Genomic DNA, 23,580 nt, shown 5'->3' with positions numbered 1-23,580 from the left:
ACTGAAAGTTCTACACTTACAAGGCCCCAGGAACATGTGCACAACACAGAGGGAAGGCCTGAGGTGAGGGGTCATGGAGGACATGATTTGACTGTGGATGACGAGATGATGTGACGTTTCTTACACACCTGAGTCTGAGGAGTAAAACAGTCATACTGAGGAGTAAGCTCTTCACGAATAAGTCATGAAATATGGTCAGATAAGTACAAAGACCTGGAAAAACTACACAAAATATAACATCCCCCTCCAAAATATTTTTAATACCTTCTATGGTCTGAATGTGGATGTCCCCCCAAAATTCATACACTGAAACCTAACCTCCAACGTGATGGTGTTAGGAGGTGGAGGCTCTGGGAGGTGATTAGGTCATGAAGGTGGAGCTGTCATGAATATATACAAGACCCCAGAGAGCTGCCTTGTCCCCTCCACCATGTGAGCACAGAGCATCTACAAAGCAGAGAGTAGTCCCTCACAACACACCAAATCTGCTGGTACCTTGATCTTGGACTTCCCAGCCTCCAGAATTATGAGATAAATTTCTGTTGTTTATATGGTACCTACTCTATAGCATTGTGTTACAGCAGCCCTAGCAACTAAGACAATACCTTAGCCAAATGCAAAGTAAAGAGAGGGCAATCTCCAAGTGCCAGAAATGGAGAGAAATTCATACCTGGAACAGTAAGTGAATGATTTGAGGCCTCAACAATCTATCAAATATTGGCCTACAGGGTCAGGGGCCAGTGTTATCCTGCTGCATGGAGATGAGAGATCTGGTCAGAATCCTAGTGGCTGGGCAACTCCACCCATGGCGCAGGGGGTGCAGAGAATCTGCCTCTGCTCAGAGCTCTGAATGCCAGGGGGGCAAGGGCAAAGTCTCCAGTGTGAATCTCAGAGCCTGTGCTAAGGTGTCCTAAGGAAAAACACTCATGTGCAAACTGTATTTGGACTTGTGAAAATGTCCTGGGGCATCTGCAGAAGTGCTTTAAAATTACTCGGTAAAGACTATTCCATAACCATAGCATAGAGGACTCCTAAGAGGATGGAGCAGATGGAGGTGGGGAGATGAGGACACATCAGCCTAGGTTGAGCTCAAAGTATAAAATTACAATCTACATGAGAGAATGGTCTGGTCTAAAGAGAGTGAGCAGACATAATAAACAGAAGGATCAGTACCCCCCCAAGAAATTCAGAAGGCGGCATCATTCAAAAAGACTTCAAAAAGTATCCTAAAAATAACCAAAATGATAAAGGAAAGGTAAAACCATAATGAAAGAAGTGGACACCATAAAAAGGACAGGCAGCATTGGGAAAGAATCAAATATAACTTCTAGAAATATAAAATATAATCACTAAAATTACAAACTAGTAGATAGAGATCAGACCCAGTTTAAGAGAAATATAGTGAACTGGGAGACCAATGCGAGGAAATTCTCCAGAATACAGAATGTAAAGATAGACCAAAAACACAGAAGAAAGTTACAAAACATAGAGGAAAGATCAGTAAGGTACACATATATCAACCAAGAGTTCTAGGAGGAAAATAAGTACACAGTGGGAGGGAGGTACTCCGCAATGACACAGAGGCTGAGACTTTTTCAGAATTAACAAAAGTGATGAATCCTCTCATCCAAAAATCACAGTGAGTCCTAAATAGGATAAGTATGGGAAACCTGCCACAGATAGGTGGGACTACTTCAAAAAGCTCAAGGAAAAATAGAATTAAAAGATAACACAAATGTTTCCATCAACTTTTTGAAGCACTCTCATACTGTAGAATAAAAACAATAATATTTTAAAAATATTATTGCAAAGAAATTAAACATTTCTTGCAAAGAGAAAAAATGGATTATTTACACAGAAAAAATGGATTATTTACACAGAATCTAAAGCCAGATGGACAGAAGACCTTTTATAGCAAAACAGAAGTCAGAACACAGTAGAATAATATCTTCAAGGTGTTGAGAAAAGATAAGATTCAACCTAGTACTAAGCTAAATCATCATTAAGATTACGGGTAAAATAATGACAGTTCTGGTAAAGCAAAGATAATAATTTAACTGCTCACACACCCTCATTAAAAAATATTCAGTGCTGTACCCCATAGATATATACAGTCAATTATGGCTCAATAAAATAAATAAAAGTTAAAAAAAGAAAAAATTCTTTAAGAAGGACATTAAACCCAGAGAAAAAGAGGGTTGCAAGAAACAATACTGAGCAAATAAGTTGGTAAATATGTAAGTAAATCTAAATAATTCTAACTGTAAAAAAAAAAAAAAAAGATGACAATTAATTGAAAGGGGACAAAAACAAAATATAATTAAATTAACAGACAAAAATAACATGGAAAATCTAAATTAAGCATTTGAAGGCTCTTGTATGATAAAGGAAAGATACCTGACACCTCTAGACTTCCTTAATATATATACACACATACATTTTAAATTCATAGGTAACAATAATGCCATCATTTTAATAGATTTTGGAAATTTCACATCAGTGGGAAAAGGGGGAATAATGATAAGCAAGTCAAACAAATAGAAAGAAAGAACAAAAAGAAACGGAAGGGAAAAAAAGCACATATGGTAATAAATAAAATGTAAGATGGTAGAAATAAATTCAACAATATCAATTACACCATAAGTATAAAAACACTAACCCTACCAATGAAAAGACAGATATTCCCAAATAGAACATTTTTAAAAATTCAGATACATATTACTTTCAAGAAACATACAAAAAATATCATGATAGAAAAGGATTGAAACTAAAACTAAGGAGAAAGAAATATCAGGAAAACATTTACCAAAATACAACTTGAATCACAATATTAATATTAGATGAAAACAGCTAGAAGGCCAAAAGCATTACTAGGGCTAAAAATAGCTCATTACATGAAGATAAAAGGAATAATGTGCCAGGAATATAGTTCCTAGGCCTATATGCACCAAACAATACTTCCTTACAACATATAAAGCAAAAATTGATAGAATTAAAAGATGAAATTGGCCAAACAACAATAAGTTATGAGATTTTTAGTATACCTGTAAAACAAATAAGCCAAGCTGACCCAAAGTAATGAGAAAATGAACGACTTTGATATCACAACACCTTGAGCTAATGGACATATAGAACACTGTTCATAACAATTATAGAATATATATTCTTTTAATTTACACATAAAACATTTATTAAAACAAAAATGTCCATGTTCCGGACCACAATGCAAATCTCAAACATTACCAAAGAATTAATATGGAATGCAAATATGGCCAAAAAGTTTCTAGTAGACCTAAATCTCCTGTAGATAACAACTATAAAGAAATATGGACAAAATTCAAAAATCCAAAGACCTGAAGGTACTGAAAAGTGAGCATATGCAGGAAGATTCTGGGCAGAGGCAACACCTGGAAGCTAAGAACAGAGAGACTGAGGGAAGGCCTAGTTAGTTCCACACGGGGTGGCTAATGCTCCAATAGAAAGCATGCAGTCCTTGTGATCTGAAGACCCAAAGGACAAAGTTCAGGGTAACAAAGCAACTGGAAACTATAGGGGAGGCACACTGAAAGGAGAGATCTAGAAAGGGGAGCCCAAAATTTTGTATATAAATTCTTCTCAAATCTCTGGATGATCCATCATGGAACACATGCTAGCGAAGGATAAAAGAACTGAACTGAGATTTGAATTGACACCCAGGATACAAATTTTGCAGTTTGAATCAAACAAAATTAATTGCCAGCTAAAATACTCTTCAGAAAAATAGAACCCATAGTCTCAACAACATTACACTTACAATATCCAGAACACAATCTAAATTACTTGGCATATAAAGAACTAGGAAAATGTGACCCATTTTCAAGAGAAAAGACAATCATGGAACCAAACCCCAAGATAACTCAGATGTCAGAATAGCAGACAAGAATTTTAAAACAACTATTGTCACTATGCTCAAGGACTTAAAGGAGAATATGCTCATGATGTATGAAAAGAGAGGAAATCTCAGCAGAGATACTGAAACTATGAAAAAGAACCAAATGGAAATATCATTTGGGCCACTTTCTCCAATCACTATACATAGAATTATAAATCATTCTTTTAAAGAAGGCAAAAATCCATATGATAAAAAATTATAAAAATTCAAATAATTTATAGCATAATAGGCAATACAGAATATTTACTTTGTGCCACGTTGTTTCTACATATACTATCTAATCATCTTAATAATTCTATAAAGTACATGCAATTATTAACATCCTTTTACAAATAAAGAAATTGAGGGTTAAATAATTGTTCAAGGTCACTCAAGCTAATAGGTGGTGGAACCAGGAATTCAAAGCCAATAAACCTACTTATAAATTCTTAACCACTAAATTATACTGTCTCTCTAGGAAAAAAAAATAAAATTATTGTGGAAATCTGAGAATATTTAGAGCTGGATACTAGAAATATTACACATCAAAATTTGTATGCATCTAAAGGTATGCTTATAAGGCAATGTATAACCTTAAATATATAAACTTTAAATGAAGAAAAAGTAAAATTTAGTGAGCTAGGTATTCTACTTAAGAAGTTAGGAAAAAAGCAACAGGACTAAATCTAGAGAACATTAAAAAAATAATAATAAAGATACAAATAGAAATTAAAGAAAGAAATGGAAAACAAAAAGCAGTAGGGAAGAAAAATAAAATCAAAGCTAGTTCTTTGAAAAGATTAATGAAATACACAAACCTCTACAATTAAAACGAATGAACCAGATTTGTACTTATTAACATGGAGAAACCTGGAAAATATTATCATGAGTGACAAATGTAAGTTACACAGTACAAAAACATTTATGTAAATTTAAAAATATATAATATAGAGTTTGTGACTATATATCACAAATGTTATAAAAGTATTAAAAACATGGATTCACAGCAACGAAAGTATGGTGGTTATTTCTGGTGAGACAGTCAGTCGTATCGTAAATGTTCTTTCTCTGAAAAAAGAAGCAAGTTCTGAAGCAAATGTGGCTGGATGTTAACACGGGTTAAGTCTGCATCCTGGTATGTGTTTGTTCTTTTGTTTTGTGTTTTTGCCTATTTTAAATATCCCATAACTAAAATAATACATGCCTGCCACATCTGTTTACTTCTTTACTGTCTACCCTCCCACCAAGCATGTCAGGCTCACCACAGTATGCTGTGTCCACAGGGTGAGTGAGAAGGAAAATTTGAGCATATGACCTGTAAGAACAATGTCCAGTCTAGAAATACTATGATTCCCTGATTTTATTGTGGATTTGCTCAAGAGGCGAGAATGACAGGTTGAAGAGTGACAATGACAGCCTTCAGCTCCCGGCTCAGTGCTCTGCAGGGCCTCTCCTCCTCTCCCACTGAACACAGAGCAAGGCACTGAAGTTGCCCCCTTTAGAATGAAGGGTAGACACACTAATAATATTTACAACCACTGCAGCTGCAACAATAGCCAATGTTTATTAACAAGTGACACGTGTGCCTTATCACATTTAACACTCACAAGACCCCTGAGAGGTAGGTGGTATCATTCAGCTGAAGAGAGAGAAGCTGAGGCTCACAGAGGCTCACTCCGTCCTTCTAACTCTCCCAGCTCCTCAAATGTCTGTCATCAAGAGTAGAACTGTGAATAGAGGCCCAGCCAACTATATCTATTCTAATAGACGGGGTCCCTTTATGTGGCCCATTTCTAATTTCCTCCAAATGTGCTTTTTACCTTTCAGGCATTCAGGAGAGTTCTCTTAAACATGCCCCCCAGTGTGGCTGGAGGCGGTAACCCCACCCTTATGGGCCGCATTCCTCAGCAGGAACCCAGGAAGCAGACCCGACGGGCATCGCTGTCTCAGCGCTACAGATGAGGAAACGGGGGCTCTTCTGGTCTGCAGTGTGTTCCCAGAACCTCAGAAGGTGACTGTATTTGGAGATAGGGTCTTTAAAGAGGGAATTAAGTTAAAATGAGGTCATGGGGGTGGGTTGTAATCCAATACAACTGGTGTCATTACAAGAAGAGGAAATTTGGATGCAGACATGCACAGAGGGACAACCACATGAAGACACAGAGAGAAGACGGCCATCTAAAAGCCAAGGAGAGAGGCTTGGAACAGATCCTTCCTTTGCAGTCCTCAGAAGGAACCAACCTATCAACATCTGGAGACTTCCAGCCTCCAGAACTGTGAGACCATAAATTTTGGTTGTTTAAGCCACCTGGTCTGTGGTACTTTGTTATGGTAGTTCTAGCAAACTGATACAGAAACACAGATGTTAAGGAACTCTTCCAGGGTCACAACGAAGGGAGACAGAATTCAGCCTCTAACAAATGGGATAATAATTCTTAAAATATTGGCATCTACCTTTCGAGTTAATAGTTTTATATACAAATAAATATTTAAAATATTAACTTGAAAAAACTCAAAGCAGCAATTTAATTCCACTTCTTTTAGGTTTTGCTTCCAGTTAAGGTGTAGAAGATGAAAGACTATCACTACCATTGGAACAACAAAGAACACTGGATAAATTACAAAACCATATTTTTTTTTTACCCACTGGAGAGCTGAGGTCTCAAAAAGGTTAGGAAGAACCAAATTTCAGAGGGATTGAGCCATTCCTAACTGAGCAAAGACCAATAGCCACTTTTATTCCTGGGGCACAGGTGGAATGAGGGCCAACCACTGTCTATTCCTTATTGTGAAATAAGAAGGAACCAGCTAAACTGTTAGCCTTGTGGGCTGGAACAATGGATTAGACCTGGATTAGAGGTGTCCTAAACCTACTCTTCCAAATGTTTACCAAATGTCTGGAGGCTTGCAGAAAGTCAAGACAGAGATGGAAACACATGAAGACTGGCACCCACACTCTTGAGATCGGATCCTGCCTCAAGCTATCTGAAACTAGTGGACTGAAAGCAGTTAAAGCCGCAGACCAAGCCAATCCACCTCAAATCCCAATTAAACAGAAGAGTTTGCCTCCTTGTCCTAGCTGCGTCTGTTACCGCAGAGGAGCCAGCTGAGGACAGAGCTGTCACACAGAGAAAGAACTGCAAAAGCCAAGCCTTACCTAAGGTCCAACCTTCTGCTTTCCTCGTCAGTTCTGTGACCTCAGGTCAGTGATGTCTTTAGTGTGTAAGCCAGGTTAATTTCTGTCATTTCCAACCAAATGAATCTTAATGAATTAATCTTAATGGACACAAAGCCCAGGTCCTGACCAATTAAGTATTATAGGATATGGTACACATACTGTTACACATGCAAATTCTTGGGTAAATTAGCAATATACAATTTCTGGAGTTATGTTAGCCTCCAAATAGTCACTGAAATTACCATTATAATGCTATAAATGAACCAGATGACAATAGAAAATAACTGCAATGATTTTTTAAAAACAAACGTAACAGAATGTACTCTAAAGGAGACAGCAGTGCTACATGGGCACCACGGCTGGGTGGCATGCACATGCTAAGGAGCTCACCGCTACTCAAAATGTGGGATTCCTGTTTTGAAAATGCCTCTTCACAAGTTAGTCTTAGATTCTACCATCTACTTCTACCGTCTACATGTGACATCCACCATGCTGGAGGAGACAAAGATTCAAACGGTTACTAAAGACCATGAAAATGCAGGTGGGAAGATTCCCAACTAAATCTGAATGGTGCAATTAAAATAAGTACAGAAGAAAGATGAAAAGTTCTGAAGTCAAAATAACCACTTAAAAATCAAGGAACATTTCAAAATATCCAAACTACCATTTTAGTTGTTGAGAATAGCCAAAAAGAAAAAAAAAAAAAAAAAGCTTGCAGACTCCATATTTTCATGCCAAGTTCCAACCTGGAGTGATATTTTATGAATCAGTTTATAAGGTCCTAAAAATAAGGAGCTATAAAGGAAATAGGATCAGCCTGTCCTCTTACCAGGAGCCTCAAAGACTGCTAGAAATGCAACCTAAGTAGGCTCTAAGGAAGAAAGTGGTTCCCCCCCAGGTGGCCTTTACTGTGTCAGTGCTTCTAGCCCCAGCTCTGCCAGACATAAAACACTAGACAACGTGGTGGCTTACCCAGGTTCGACTGTCAGGTGAACTGAGTGCTTCTTGGAGGGAGAAGAGTTGTCAGCTACATGGGCCAGCTAGGCTACTCTCAGGCCATGTCCAAGGTTAACACAAGGTCAACGGGGCACAGTGAAACTTACAGCCGCCACGTTCAGCAAGAAAGATCATATTCCCATGGGAAATGCTGGATTAATTTGATTAATCTTTCTAGGAAACATCAAGAACATACTTTGCTGGTGTCCTAGTAAGTTAATTTTCCCTATTTCTAAACTCCCAATGTTTGAAAGCTAATCCAAACTAGATAGGGCCTAACTGACTGCTTATTAGCTAAGCCTATTAAAAGGTCCATTGTCTTTTCTCAACACAGCAACAAAGTTTACTGAGTATTTCACACAAAGCAAGAAGGACCAGAAGCAAAATTTATAATTCTACACAGTGCAGAACCTGAGTCTGCCACACCTTAAATATATACACTGTTCCTGCCCCGCAAACAAGCCGATGTGAGATTTGAGGGCAGGGAAGGGGAGGTTATTTTTTAAGCAAACGCAGAGATTTCTCTGTACAGTCTTGCATGATTGCTCTTGTTTTAACTGTTTCCATCCCCTCCACCCACCATGGTTTTGTTCATTTCATTTCCTTTGTTAAAGGCTAAACAATCTATGAAAAGGGTGCCTCAAAACTAGTCTTGGGGACAACAAAGCAAACACAGGCACCATTTATCACTCTGTCAGCAATCCTTGCTATCCCGCCTCTAACGAGGATGAAGCTGGTCATCAGGAAAACATTCCATTAGCTCATCCGCAAGCACATTAACTTCCGATCGTGGATTAGCAGTGGATGAGCGCTGGCTTGAGTGGAGGGAAGGGTGAGACTAAAACATATTTGCCCTTAGTTTCACTGCATGACCCTGCTTGAAGGTTCTCACCTGAGAAAATCCGCTTCCGATGACCCACAGGTGCTACTGCTCAAGTTTACTGTTCCTTAGCATGGCGGTTTTCAACACCAGCTGAATGTTAAAAACACCTGGGGAGCTTTTACCTCGCCAGATGCCCAGGTTGTGCCTGAGACTAATTAAAGCAGCTCTCTAGGGATGGGACCCAGGCAAGGTGATGGCAACATAAAGCCACAACTCAGATCCAGTGCCTTAGAGAAACCCCTAAGCCTCTGAACCAATATGTCCAGGGCAGCTGCAGAGAACACACACAGATTTAGAATGACTAACAGTCATTTACTTTAAAAGCAGATAAACAAACAAGAAAAAATGAACCACCGAGACTGACCTAGATACGATCAGGAGGCTAACTTTTAAAATAGCACACTTACATCAAGCCTACACACAACCAACTGTCAGACTTACCAAAACCCCCGCTTCCTATTAAAGGGTATTTTTTTTTGTTTTTAGTTACTAGTAATTTTATGCCAAGGTCTGTCTTCTCCGCTTTTGTAAGAAACAGAGGAAAAACCCTCATGTCTGGTGGCATCCTCTCTCCCCACTCATGAGTCAAAGCTCTCCTCTGGTTTCAGACAGCCTTTCTCCAGCACACTTCTAGTACCTGTGATGCCTCTAATACCCCCCCGCCCGATGCACACGAGCCTAAGGAGGACAACAATCAGCTTCCATCAGGTCTGCATGCAACTGCTGAGCTGCAAGATGTGCTTGTAAGTAACAAGGTTATTCTAAAGTAATCATATGATCACTTTATTCCCAAAGTCATCGGAATACTACACTGAGACACACTACATTTTCACACCAAGGTAATTCTTTAAACTACAAAAGCACAACTCCCAAAGGTCACCTGTGGGACCCTGTGATCTCCTGGGAGCACATGCCACCTATGGGTGACAATTTATCTGACTTCATCAGGGGACATTTGCAGGCAGACTGCAGGTGACCCAGCACCATGAAAAGTTCTTGAACATCTGACAGATAATCCACAGGTAGCTCAAATAGAAGCACGAGATATAAGAACCCTGGGGTTCTCACTCCAAGTTGCATACTAGAATCACTTCTAAAAATACTGACGCCCAAGTCACACCCTAGACCAATTAGATCAGGAGATCGGGGGACAGGCTAGTGCCTGGCACTTTCTGAAGCAGTGGTTGGTTCCCACACGTTAGCGAGGGCCTATGAAGCTGCAGATGACTGGACCCATCCCCAGAGTTTCTGATTCAGCAGGTCTGGCCCGAGAATGTGCCTTTCTAACAAGCTCCCAGATGATGCTGATGCTGCTGGCCCAGGGCCACACTTTGAGAATCACTGCTTATTAGTCCCCCAGGCAACTCTAATTGGTGCAGCCAGGGCTGAGGGCCACTGTATTGGAAGAGTGGGTTCTGACCAGGGCACCAGGAGAAGGGAATCCTTATCCCAGCTCTAACAACCTGGAGTTTGATCAATAAGCCATTGAAGTTTTTCAGGCCTCAACTTGCTCCTGATATATGAAATTGAGGCACTGCATGAAAGAAACCCTGGGTTCCTAACAGAAATAAGAAGACTACTTCTAAGGGCTGCTACACGATGCTAATACACACAGAAAGGAAAAGGAAGTGGTCTGAGGGGCAATAAAACAGCTTTCAAAATACAGTAGTCCCCCCATATCCATGGGAGATACATTCCAAAACCTCCACTGAATGCCTGATACCATGGGTAGTACTAAAACCTATATATTCTATGTTTTTTTCCTGTAAATACACACTTACAGTACAGTTTAATTCATAAATTACACAGAGTAAGAGAAGAACAATAACTAGTAATAAAACAATTATAACAATATACTGTAATAAGAGTTATGTGAAGGTGGTCTCTCTCTCTCAATATATCTTACTGTACTGTACCATAGGTAACTGAAACCGTGGATAAGGGGGACTGTGGAAAGAAGATAAGTTTTCACACATGTGACTCTGGTAGGGACATCTGGGGACACACCGAGGGTGCCGGCTGGGCCTACTCAGCCAGTTACAATGTTGGTCAGACTCACCTGTGAGAACCTTGCAGAGCTGCCCAGGGCCCTGGGCCTCGGCAGGCGGGCTGGGTGTCGAGGACCATCTGCGCCTGATCAGATGCTCTCGTCCACTGAATGGGCCCTGGGAATTGTTGAGAGGCTGGATTAGCACTTGCTCCTGCCCAAGCTGGATAAGGCCAACCTGCCCAGAAGAAAACGAGGAAAACAGGACATTGGTCATCCTCATTCACAAAGGCCCACTCCCCAGCAGCCTGAGAGTGGTAAGACCACATAACTGTGGCTTGGTTTTCCACGTTTGGTCTTTTTTCTTTGGAAATTGCTCAGATTTACCTGAGCCCAAGAGTGAGTTTCTGTGACTTAAACACATCCCACCAAGCAGCTGTGTTTGGGGGTGAAGGAGGACACAAAGTAAGAGTGGGGGTGCAGAGATAGGTACAACAGCACCCATTTTCCAAGTCTGCTTTCAGAAGATCGATTAATCAATTTAAAAAACTTTTTAAAATTATTTTTATTTTATTATTTTATTTTTTATTTTTTTTTAAATTTTATTTTGTCGATATACATTGTAGCTGAAATCAGCCCCCCAAATGTTCACTTGAGGCAACCCCAAAACTGTTGGGAATGACAATTATATCCTTAATGCGAAAACGTATCTTATCTGTGGGGATACTTAGAATGAAATATAGAGACAATGAAGTCAATCAGACCTGCAGTACTAATAGTTTTGTGATAGGGGATTTGCACATTTTTTTCGAACTTGTAGGTTTAAGAGAACTTGTCAGGGTATCTAATGGTTTAGATTTGTGATTCTGCTTTAAAGTGTATCATCCATTTAGACTGTGATTTTAAAATCTTGTTAGGTTTATAAGCAGTATTAGAAAGTGCGAGAGAACTTAAGATGTCCTATGCTTACAAGATTAAGTTATTAGGTTTATAAGAATTGCTTAAGTACTTGTGAAGGGTTTGTTTTTTTAATCAGACAACCAAAAAACTTGAAAATGAAATTGAATATGTTAAATTTCTAAAAGCTGTTTTACATGCTTAACAGTTGTGAATCACCAAATTTGTACACAGAGCCAAATATTATTCAATGTCCTTCCCTCTTAAAAGTGACTACAAAAACCTGCTATATAATAAGATTTTTAAATTGAATAAAAAACTTAAAAACTAAGAGTTTTAATTTGTCACTTTAATAGACTGAATATTAATTCTATAAAAAAATATGACACAGAAAGCTGACAGCGTTAAAACAACTTGCCCTGCTTCCCCAGACACCTGCTGCTACCTTCCTTTTTATGTGGAGTCAACAAAACAAAGGCAACCTCCCACAGGAACCTAACCCAGCCAGGGCTGGGGGAGGACCAGTTTGCACGCTAGCTGTGCAGCAACATCCCCTCCTCCAGGGTGACATTTCCCGGATTGCCTTTACTACCACACATTCAGCAGATCGGGCAGATAGAAAGGTCAAGGACATCTTTACTCTCTCTCTCTCTTCCACCATCACTTTTCAAAAGCCATGACATACTAAACCAGTGGTTCACAAACCCCAGCATGCACCAAAATCACCTGGAGGTCTTGGGTCGGACCCACAAATGCACATTTCTAACAAGTCCCCACATGACATGGGTGCTGCTGGTCTGGGCACCACACTCCGAGAAGCGCTGCTGTCTGCCACAGCTCAGCAATTCCTCCGGTCCCAAGTACAGAGCTCACCTGAGCCAAATGACATAGACTCTTCTGCATTCTGAAAGGATGCACCAGTACAAGCCTCTTGGAAAGTAAATCAGATCAGTTAATAAGATCACCTACAACCTTTAGTCCCCAAGACACAGGGTGAGACCATGCTTACCGCTCTAAGCATATTTCAAGGTTTCCATTTCATTAGAACTTTTGCCAAGAACAACTCACAGATTTTACTGCCCAAATAAAACTGTCTCAAAGTGGCAATGCATGACCATGGAAGAGACAGCTTTCTTCCCTCTCCTTTGAAGTGAAAACTTGGGTGGAAACGAAGATACCTTGGACAGACTGAAGAAACAGAAGTGGCTGCAGTGGGATGTGCAGAGCCCCACTGCAGCTATGCATAAGCTGTCACGGTGCAGTTCACCTCACCAGCGATAAGTGGAAATGTCCATGGTCAAAATCAAGTGTGCAGTTTATGGAATGGGGCATGAAAGGAGCCCCATGCTCCCAGGGGCTGGACTCCCTGGGAAAATTATGTTTGAGAGGGTGGTCAAAGACCCCTGCGCCTGGGGGTCTAGTACTTTCATTATTCCACCTAGTGTTTGTATTCACAAGCCTGGGTGTAAAATGCAGTTATCAGTGAACTCTAGACTGATACAAGATTTTTTTTTCTTTTTTTTTTTGTCGTTTTTTTTTTTTTTTTTTTTCGTGACCGGCACTCAGCCAGTGAGTGCACCGGTCAGTCCTATATAGGATCCGAACCCACGGCGGGAGCGTCGCCGCGCTGCCAGCGCGGCACTCTACCAAGTGCGCCACGGGCTCAGCCCCTGATACAAGATTTTAAAGACAGGGAGCTCTCACCTCGGTGAGAAATCCTGCATAGGCATACACATAAGTACATGCATACACACACAGCACAATCCACTGCGGGGGGTGGGAGGGTTTGATATAATGTCTTTTCTGGAGGGGCAGTGCTGGTGAAGATGGACAAATGGACTGTACTCCACCTGGCAGCACTTGCCCTGTTGGGACCTGACCTTCAAAGCAGGGATGCAGCCAGGACTGGCACCCAGGAGGAAGGGGCTGCACACTGTCCCTGCCCTGAGGAGCCAGCACAAGGAAGGGCCTGCCCCTCTCTCATCCTGCTGTGGCTGGGCTCCCTCAAGAATCTCAAACACACTCACTTTGTCAGCATGTCACCAGTGATAAGATGCTCTGTTGCCAAGTGCCACTTGTGTCCCACACACACAATCTCACCTCCAAATAATTGTCAGCCCTCCTGATCTCTTCTTGACCTCCTCTCTTCCCCAAATAAATCCCACTTCCCACAGCCTACTGCCCCCTGTGACTGGGCTGGATGGCCTACAGCCACTTTGCTGAGTGGTCCTCACCCCAGCTGCACACTGGCATCATGTAGGGAGCTCTGAAAACTCCTGATGCCCAGACCCCACTCCAGGCTGACTGAGTCACAATCTCTGGGGGCGGAACACAGTGTTTTTAAAGTTCAACAGGAAATTTCAGTGTGCAGTGAGGGTTGAGAGTCCCTATCCTAGTTTTGAACTGGGTGCTGGAGACCTCGGCCAGCTGCTGCCTCGATGTTGATGTAAAGGTACCTAGATTTGGAACCTGGGCCTTCCTCTGACTGTGGGACTCTGCCCACTGCCCTGGCTTCTAGCCCACTGCTGCCCCGTGGCCCTAAGAGCTGAGCAGAGCTGCTTGGATTCATGTTAATACTCCAGTCACCACCTATGAAGGGAGATGCAGGGAAATGCTCGTCCAAGGCTTCTTCCATTCCACCGATGGCAGCAAAGGAATACGGGTCACGAGGTTGAGGCTCCATCAGGTGCCAACATCCCTCCGCAGAGACAGTGCACGGTGAAGTACACGCCTACAGCAGCAGAACCCTACCCTGAGGCCACGTGGTTTTAAGGGATATAAAGGTCCCCAACAAAATGGCATCCTTAAAAGGAAATCTTAAGTTTTGCAAGATTTGGTATCCTACACTAAAGAAGTTTGGGTCAAATAAAATGTATCAGGTATCACCTGGTATTATAATAGTTCAACTCTTCGTTCTGGGTCCTTGCTTTGAAGGGTTTCTGTACTACAGTAAGAGAGCATCGTTAACCCCACTCCACCCCCTGAAGCAGGACTAGCTCTCCCCACAGTGTGGAAAACGTGAAGACGCAGGTTTCCACCACCTCCTAACATCAGCACAGCTTCTGGGCACAACTTAGGAAACACATTTAAGGTAATGTAAAGAAAATCTGTCATGTGTGTGCTCTGGAACTAAAGATTGTGCCTCATGGGAAGGATAAAGCCACATGATTCTGCTGAACTCACTGTCCTACAAAGACCGCACTGGGACTGCAGGGCCCAGTGAGCCCTCCCAGCCCTTTCTTCAGGAGGCTGCAGTTCCTTGGTTAACTGGAGAGGCTCCTGGGTCACCTTCTCTGCATCAAGATAGGCTAGTCTAGGTGGTCTGAGAGGACGGAATCAATGGGGTCATGGGTTTGCTTCCTGTATGGGAGAGTTTGCGTCTAGGAGTAAAAAGCACTCCTGTGACTCACGCCTGCCTCCGACTCTCTGAGGGGCCTCAAACGGGGTCCGGAGCAGGGTCCCGTGGGAGGAGCATCCACATGCCCCTGTCCAGAGCTTCCCTTTTATGGTCCCGCTGCTGCCTCTGCAAATGTGAAATGCTTGGTCTTCGTTCCCAAGCCAGCCTCCCCTGGTAATGTGGGGTCACTCACTGCAGTGTCTCCCCATTTCTGATCACGGTACAGAGTCAGCTGGTCACAAAGGACCACTGGCTCTCCCTTAAAATCTCTCCTGCATGGTCTTCCTTCCTTTCCATCTCCACTTCCACCATCCAAGGCTGCAGCCGGGTCACCTCATTTCTCTAAATGCCCCTCCTCCCCCGGCTAGTCCTCCCCATGTGGCTAGCACCAGGACTCCCCAACTCTCAGAGTCCCAGAGAGCTGTCCCAGACCAGGAGTGCCAGCATCACCGGGGAACATGTTAGAAATGCGAGTTCACAGGCCCAGCCCTTCCGCATCAGAAACTCTGGGGTGTTCTTTAGGGTCTGCACTGTTTCTCTCCGAGTCTTGTCAGGAGCCTAACAGAGTGCCCCCCAACACAGCAGGTGTGTGATAATGATCTGTTCATTCAGTTCAACAGTGTTGATTGATTGGCTGATTTATAACTGGAAAAGTCTGGGAATGGCCTGTAGTGCAAGAGAAGAAACCTGCTTTTAATTCCTTAATGCACCAGGCTTTCACTAAATGATTTCACAGACTATCTTACTCCATTCTCTCGACAGCCACACAAGGCCGATGTTATTCACCCCTTGTATGGCTGCAGGCAGGGAAGCTCAAAGGGGTAAAGCGACTCGCTCAGGATCACAGCCCCGCGTGGGCTGTGCTTCATTTCCTAAGGAACAAGAGCGTGACAGTGCATCTGTGTGCCTATGCGCAGAAATGTGCACGAGGAAAGGTTAACCAGTGACTCTGCATGGTTCCCTCCAAACCTCCTCACTGCACACATCCGAGGTCAGGCCGCTGCGGCATGAGTGCACGAAATAAGCTGCAAGGTGCAATCGCTCTAAGATGCCTTCTTCAGATTGTCATCCCCTCTCATGCTTCCTTTTCTTTCTCTTAACTTCTGCCAGCTAAGTAGAAGTTCAACATGGGGAAAGCTAGTCACCCGCCCCAGGTGACACTCAGGGGCACTGGTGCAGAAAGAAGCCAGGCCGGCATCCTGTGAGGTGTCAGCCTGCTCTGAGGAGCTGCAGGTGGATGAAGCCCTGAGCAGTGATAATCAGGAGGAGCAGAACAGCACAGAGGGTAAGAGGACAAAGGGGATGAGGAGAAGCCACCACGAGGCTGCGTGAATGTCTTTTCAGAGCAGGAGGCCAGAGACCTTAGAATTTTCTGATCCGAGTTCTTCCATTTAGTTCTTCCACACCACCAAACTTCACAACTATCTTTGCCATTCTTACATTCCTATCAGAATTCTCCCTAACATCCACTCAATTGTTTCTTTTAACAAAGTTCTGAACGTGAGCTTTGTGTTTGCCAAATACATTTATGCTGTGCGTGATCAACTCTTCAGCAATGTTAAGTGATCGATCACCTTAGGCCCATGTGCCCTCCTCAGACCTGCATCAATATGATGATGTATTACAATGACGTTTCTTCTATCTGCTCTTCTCCGAATGGTCTCCACTGTACGATTTCTGCCAAGACTAATTCCTGCTCGGCTGTACTCAATCAAGTGATGCTGCATTATAAAGCTAGGCAATGTCATAATCAATCTGTCAGAGAGCAATTGATAGCTCTTTGTTAAGGAGCCGCCTCTTCATCACAGGCGTCATGTAAATGCAGCAGTCCTCCTGAGAATGGGTCCCCGCCTCTTCCAACCTAAGCTGCCCACTCACTGGCTGGCAGACCTCAGCCCCATCCACTCGTATCTGGACTACACTTCCTCCCTGTAAAACAGAGGTGAGCATCCCCCAAAAGCTCCCACAGGGACAACTGGGGAGCTGTAGAGAACTATGGATGTAGGAAGCACCGCAAATGACATGCTACGAAAATGGCCACATGCAGAACAGTTGGGCTGACCAGCCACAGTGAGGGTGGCTGGGCCAATGGGTCAACCCCAGTGACCAACCCGGACAAGAGAGGCTCCAAGTAGGAGTCTTGCAACATGCAGCTGTGACTCTGGAGGTGGCATGCTGGGACACCTGACCTCTCAGTCCTCCTGGGGTGGCCTGGAAAGGGCGTGGCTTCTGAACAATGTTTCACAGCCCAGAGTTCCTTGATGTTCTGTCTGGTCCCAACACCTCACACACAGTGTGCCCCTGGCAGGCCACCCTCTCAGCCAAGAGAGGGTGGAGAGATTCTGGTGAGTGCACTTCCCAGAGCTGGTGAGTACTCACTTAAGGACGGCCGCTGCTCAGCAGACCACACCTGATGGCAGGGGCCTCCAGCACTCCCTCCTCTGTCCACTTCTGCTAAAACAGGTCCGTCCTCCACTCTTTTCAGACACAGAGTCTTTTCAGAAACTGACACTCATTCTGTTCCTTGAAATTCTATCTCAGCTGCCCTCTTTACCTGTGAAGTTTAGCTTGATTCCGCTTCTGCTGGCCTTTCAACCTGGTCCTGTTCATAGGAGGCAGCTGATCCAAACTCACATAAATCCATTAGTAGAAATACCTTCCTCACATGCTGAAGTCCACTGCTTTGAAATTAGATGGTTACTGAAACTCTTCCAAAAAACCTACGCGATGTCTAAATACTCCTTGAAATGTAAATAAAACAAAGAAGCATAAACAGAAAACAATTATTTGAGCCTGTGGTCTTTGAAGACCTCAAAAGTGCAGATGGCACAGCTTCTCAAGATAAAACAGAGAGGAAACGCCACAGTCCATGCCTCTGCCCACAGTCAACAGGAGGGAGAGAAATGGAACAAGCAACTTAGTCTTCATGCCCTGTGAACAATTAAGTAATGGTCTATCCCACCAGCACATCGCCTTTATACAGATACCAAACACCGCCAGAGACATGGCACAGATTCCACGCAGCAGGGAACACAGCTTGCCACCCCTGCTCCAGAACTCAACACTCTCTGCTATTCCATTTTGGACACGTTAGGTGAGGCGGGACTTACTACGAATTAAAACGATACTCAAGATCCAGAATAAAGTTGTGTTGAACACAGCCACATCCATCTATTTATATATCATCCGTGGCTGCTTTCACACTAAAAAGCACTGACAGCAGTGACAGGGACTATGTGGCCCACACAGCCTACAATATTTACTACAGGTTGAGCATCCCTAATCTGAAAGTACAAAATCTGAAATGCTCCAAAATCTGAAACTTTTTGAGCACTGACATGACACTCAAAAGGAATGCTCACGGGAGCACTTTAGATGTCCGCATTAGGAATGCTCAACCGGTATGCATTCTGCAAATATTCTAAAATGTGAAAAAAAACGAAACACTTCAAATCCCAACAAGCATTTCAGATAAGAGATACTCAACCTGTAACTGGTCCTTTACAGAAAAAGTTTGCCAACCCCTGCTTTACATGATTCTTTGGAACAAGGAGGCTTTGAAATGCCCCCAACCACAGCCACCGAAAATCATCTACTCGACATCACTCCCTCCCCACGCCTTGTAGCTCAGCTTATCCTGAGACACACACACGCACACACACAGAGAGACCTCCACATCTCCCCTCCACATGGCTTCTACCACAGTCAAGAGGAACTAACACATTACCAGCCACCTGAACTGAAAGCCAAAGTCAAAGATGGAGCACAACGTAAACTTGGCTAGCTTAAGTTCCTCTTGCTTTCTTCTTTATGCTTTCCAGGACCACCTTGCAACCAGGAGGTCCACTCCAAGTCACCACACTGTCTGTTCCCTCCTGCCTTCAGCCCTTTGTCCACGTGTCCTTAGGGAGAAATGTTCAACGTCTCACTCACATGGACAGGACGAACATGGCAGGATAAAAAACAGAAGTGTCTGCTCAAGCAGAAATTTAAAACCTGAAGTCTTTCTTAGAGGTCCACCAGCAACTGCACACAAGGAACTCAGCCTCTTGGCTGGGTTCCTTTATCTAAAGCACAGCGCCCTCACATGGTGTGGAAGGGAAGGACAGTCTTCCTGAAAAGCTGGCTCAGGTGCCATCTGTGAGAGGGCCCAGCATTCACTCTGAAAGGATTTTAAATCAATGTTAACCAGATTTCCACCCTCGGTTTCTTCACAGATAGCTCCTCGCTGGAAACTTTACACCAAGAAGTATAAACTCTGACCTCTACAGAAACTCACTAAACCGCAGCAAATGGGATTCAGATGTTTCCATGTACAGTACAGTGATGTGACCTAGACTTTAAACACTTTGGCAAAAACAGGAAAAATGATGTGGGCCTTCCAGTCCCTCCCAGAACATGATACAGTCTTGACCCGAGCTGTACAGTGATCTGAGCCTTTCTCACTCCTACTTAAGCCTCCTCACCCATAGCCCACATTCTCCCTGCTCCACATTAGCTCCTACCAGGCCCTCTCCAGGCTCTATACCATTTTCCTTGCTTCACCAAAGCTGCCAATTCCTCCCAGATGAGCAAAAGCGGATCACACCCTTATCAGAACTCAGAAAACTCCTGAAAAGAGAACTGGGCTTATCCTAGGAAATTACACCCAGAGCTTTCCCTCGAAGTGCTGGGAAGAAAGCAGAAGTCTCACATTAAAAACTCTGACCCCCAGGCTTCCTGGCTTTGCTGCAGATTCTGATGACTTGCTGCAGACTACATGGTAAGGGCTAGAGAATTCTAGATGGTGGCACAAGATGAGGTGGAGATGGAAGAAGCGGTTTCTTGTGCCTGGGAAGACAGACACGAAATGGAATCAGAAACTGCCTCCCCAGGGGGCGGTGGTGACAAAAGAGATAGAGAAACAGCCCATGTGTTTCATGCTCTGAGACGACACCAGGCTTTGCTGAAGCCAGCTCATCTGCCAGCCATGTGCACTCCTTCCGGAGTGCGGTGGAGAACCTGAGAAGTGTCTGTCTAGGCACCAGTGCAGCCAAGTGATCAAGTGTGAGCACAGGCAGGGCAAAGGTACACAAAAGAGAGTACCTGTCACAGGTGCCTCAAGTACAGCAGATGGGGTTTTGGGGACAGGGGAGTTACTACCACAGCAAGAGAGCTTCTGCGGGCAGGGATAAGATCTTATCGCCAATGGAAGCACCCCTCAGGCCTGGCTAATGGTACAAGGAAACAGGGATACGAACACCCTTTCTCCCCTACTGCTTCTCACACTTCAACCAAGAAGAGTCTGAGGACCCCTCCAAACCTCCTTTTCCAGGTACAGAAAGAAGACACAAAAAACCACAAGGGAAGTGAATGCTCACGCCCTCCATGCAAGAATAGATAAGGCATACACATACAGGTGTCCCCATGACATGCACACCTGCGCAGACGCAGTGTTCTCTCTACACCTGGGCGAAGGGTGCCTCTCTTAGGGGGCCTGACAGTTTCACCCCTGCCACACCTGCTCCGCTGGGTGGGCTGTGGCGAATTCCCCTATGCAACCCAGCTCCCCGCAGGCTCCGCACGCCCGCAGAGGCTCAGTACAGCAGGTGGAAGGCCCTGGACAATCGGACGCTTCCCGTCCAACATCCTTCACTCACAGACCGTCCGAAGGATAGAGGTAAGGGACGTGGGGAGGCAGTGGGTTCCCTCTGCCTCTCCCAGAGCTGGACTTCCCGCCAAGGCGCCCCACCCCTGCCCCCCGCGAGGACCACCCCCGGGCGCCGCAACAGACCCGACAGGCCGACCCCGAGGGGGCGCGGGCAGTACCAGGCCGCCGTGGGCGCCGCAGGCGCTGAGCGAGACGAGGGAGCCGGGGTGGCCGAGCACGCGGCCGGAGTAGAAGCACAGCTCTGCGGGGCGTCCGCGGCGCCCGGCGGTGTCCGCCTCCTCCACCTCGAAGCCGCGGGATAGGAAGCGCAGGTCGCGGCGCAGCTGCAGGTACAGGTCGCGCCCGAAGGCCGGCAGGTGCAGCAGCAGGGCGCGCGGGGCGGCGGGGGCCGCGCGGGGGCGCCGCCGCCGCCGGGGCCCGGGGGCTCCGGACAGCGGTGGCAGGTGCACGTCGTCGGGGCGCACCCGCCACGGGAGCACCACCTCCACGTCGGCCGCCGCGTCGCCGACAGCTGCGGGGAGAGAGGAGACGCGTCAGCGCCGTGGGGCCTGCCCGGCCGCCCGCCCGCCCTCCGGCCGCCCGCCGCGCGCGGGGACAGCGCGGCCCGGAGCGGGCGCTCCCCTTTCTCCCCTCGCCACGGCACCTCCACGCCGCCAGCACCTCCGCCCAGCCCGCGCCGCCCGGGGCAGGTCTCCGGCGCGGCCGCCCGAGCCCCTCCGGGGACGGCGCCGCGGCATCGGCGTGCGGAGAACCGGCGGTGGCGCAGCCGCCCGGAGCCCCGTCCCCCAGCCGCGGCCCGCGCCTCCTCAGCCCGGGATGTGTCCGCGGTCCGCCGCCGCCCCGCGCCGCCAGGGTGCCTCGGGAGGGCAGAGGGAAGGTGGCCGCGAGATGAGGGGCGGGGGGAGGGGGCGCTACCTGTGCCCGGGTCCAGTCCCCACAGCAGCAGCAGCAGCAAGGGCAGGACGAGAGGAGGCAGCAGGGCGCCGTCGCACATGGTACTCGGGACGAGCAGCCCCCGGCCCGCGGCGGCGGAGCAGGAGCGCGAGGAGGCGGCGGCGCCAGCCGGAGTGGAGCCCTCCAGCCTTCGGAAAAAGTAATCAGCGCTGCGGACAAACCCAACGTGGTAAATCTCAAACCCCGCCTTCTCCTCGGAAACCAGGAGGTGATTGGGCCCTCGCTTCCGTCTGCCCCGCCTTCCCCATCCCTATTGGTTAGGATGGGTGGAAGCCAAAGTACGTAGTTAGGTTGTAAGCACTTTCTTACACGTGGTTTCTGGGCAGTAGCGGGGACCCGACACCAGGTGGCGTGCGGTAGCCGACTGGAGCCTCGCGATCCTGGAAGAGCCAGGAGGACACCGGGCTGGTCTTCAGAGCTTGTCCTCATTTTGGAGATCCTCTCTGAGCCTGCTGCCCAGCTTCCCGGGAAGACAGGCTGGAAATCGTCCCGGCCAGCCGGTCTCATCCAACAAAGCATACTCTCTCTGCATCTCAAGTTAAGCCAGCTTCGGTTGTTTGTGTCTGGAAATACTCCAGGCCACTTTCCCGCACACTTGAGTTTGCACCTGATGGCTACATCCTCAGTGTTAATCCAACCCCCTCACGACGACCTCCTGTCTCCTGATCCTCACAGAAGCCAGGAGGACAGGCATGTTCACACCTTCATTACAGATTGAGAAACTGAGGAAGAGAGAGCTTAAGGAGCTTGCTTCGGTTACCGGCAAGTGTGCCTCAGAGCAAGTGCTAGAATTTGTGGTCCTGACTTATGGCACGGTGCTGCTCACTTCTAACAGCAAGAGCCCTCTGAGGGAGGCAGGACAGAGTTTTAGAGGTTAGGAAGCTAGAGCACAAGGGGGTAATACCTGGACTTACTGAGCCTAAGTCTTCCAGAAACAGAATGAGTCCATTCGCTTCCCAACAGAATATAACTCTGCAGGAAAGGTGATTCCCTTGGCTTTCTGAAAAGGATCTTGTAGAAAACAAAACAAAACAGAATTAACTAAAGTGTAACTGTAACCGTTGCTGGGTTTCCCTTCTCTTCTCTGACGCCCATTTCTGTTTTCTCAAAGTAGAAAGGTTCTAGTCCCTACTGGGCTTTTAGCGTGAGGCCTCAGAATCTAAATTTCCTTGCAGGATTACATTATCATCAGAAGGATCCAGAACACTGTCCAGATTCCACAAGGTTTAATGAATCCCAAGTGTGGACTGTGGCCCTCCACAGAAGCTTGCCATGGAAGGGGCTGCCACTCACTGCTTGGCACCTGCAGTTGGTGAGGACATCGGCACATGTCCTGCTCTTGGTCAGGTTTAGAGCTTTGATTCTTCCCCTTGACTGTGTCCAGGTCACTCACCTTAGCCAACTCAAGGCTCAGCAGCACTTTCTGGAAGAAAAGACTATCACGGTGAGCTTCTTAGTGCAGTTTTTGGCAAAAAGAGCCAACTCAAAGGCCTACCACTGAAAGCCATGGAGTATGGGCCACACCACCTCACAAGCACAATTACCTCTTCCTTTGGAGTCATCCTATCAGTCTGTCAGGTGATCTAAAATGCTAAAATTAGTCCAGAGGGACATGAAACTAAAACAACAGCAACATACCATTTCATGTCCAGATTGACCATAACTAAAGAGCTGGGAAATATAAAATATTGAAGAGGACACTCTGCTGCCCACAGGTGGGAATATAAA

At 45.6% G+C, this 23,580-nt stretch overlaps 1 protein-coding gene across 1 annotated transcript in view; it reads right to left on the bottom strand.

Annotated features, from left to right (window-relative positions):
- The window catches only part of ADAMTS17 (ADAM metallopeptidase with thrombospondin type 1 motif 17), a 316,365-nt gene extending 294,473 nt beyond the window's left edge, over window positions 1-21,892 (bottom strand). Inside the window, exons 1-3 of the mRNA XM_063091528.1 lie at window positions 21,814-21,892; window positions 21,057-21,409; window positions 11,027-11,192 (exon numbers count right to left, since the gene is read on the bottom strand). Of these exons, the coding sequence (XP_062947598.1) occupies window positions 11,027-11,192; window positions 21,057-21,409; window positions 21,814-21,892 (598 nt within the window). The remainder of the gene's footprint in view (window positions 1-11,026; window positions 11,193-21,056; window positions 21,410-21,813) is intronic.
- Between the last annotated feature and the right edge of the window lie 1,688 nt (window positions 21,893-23,580).

This window comes from Cynocephalus volans, chromosome 3, assembly GCF_027409185.1.
Source record: "Cynocephalus volans isolate mCynVol1 chromosome 3, mCynVol1.pri, whole genome shotgun sequence".
NCBI classification, from domain to species: domain Eukaryota; kingdom Metazoa; phylum Chordata; class Mammalia; order Dermoptera; family Cynocephalidae; genus Cynocephalus; species Cynocephalus volans.
The sequence above is the reverse complement of the archived record's forward strand: the minus strand, read 5'-3'. Positions and strand labels throughout refer to the sequence as shown.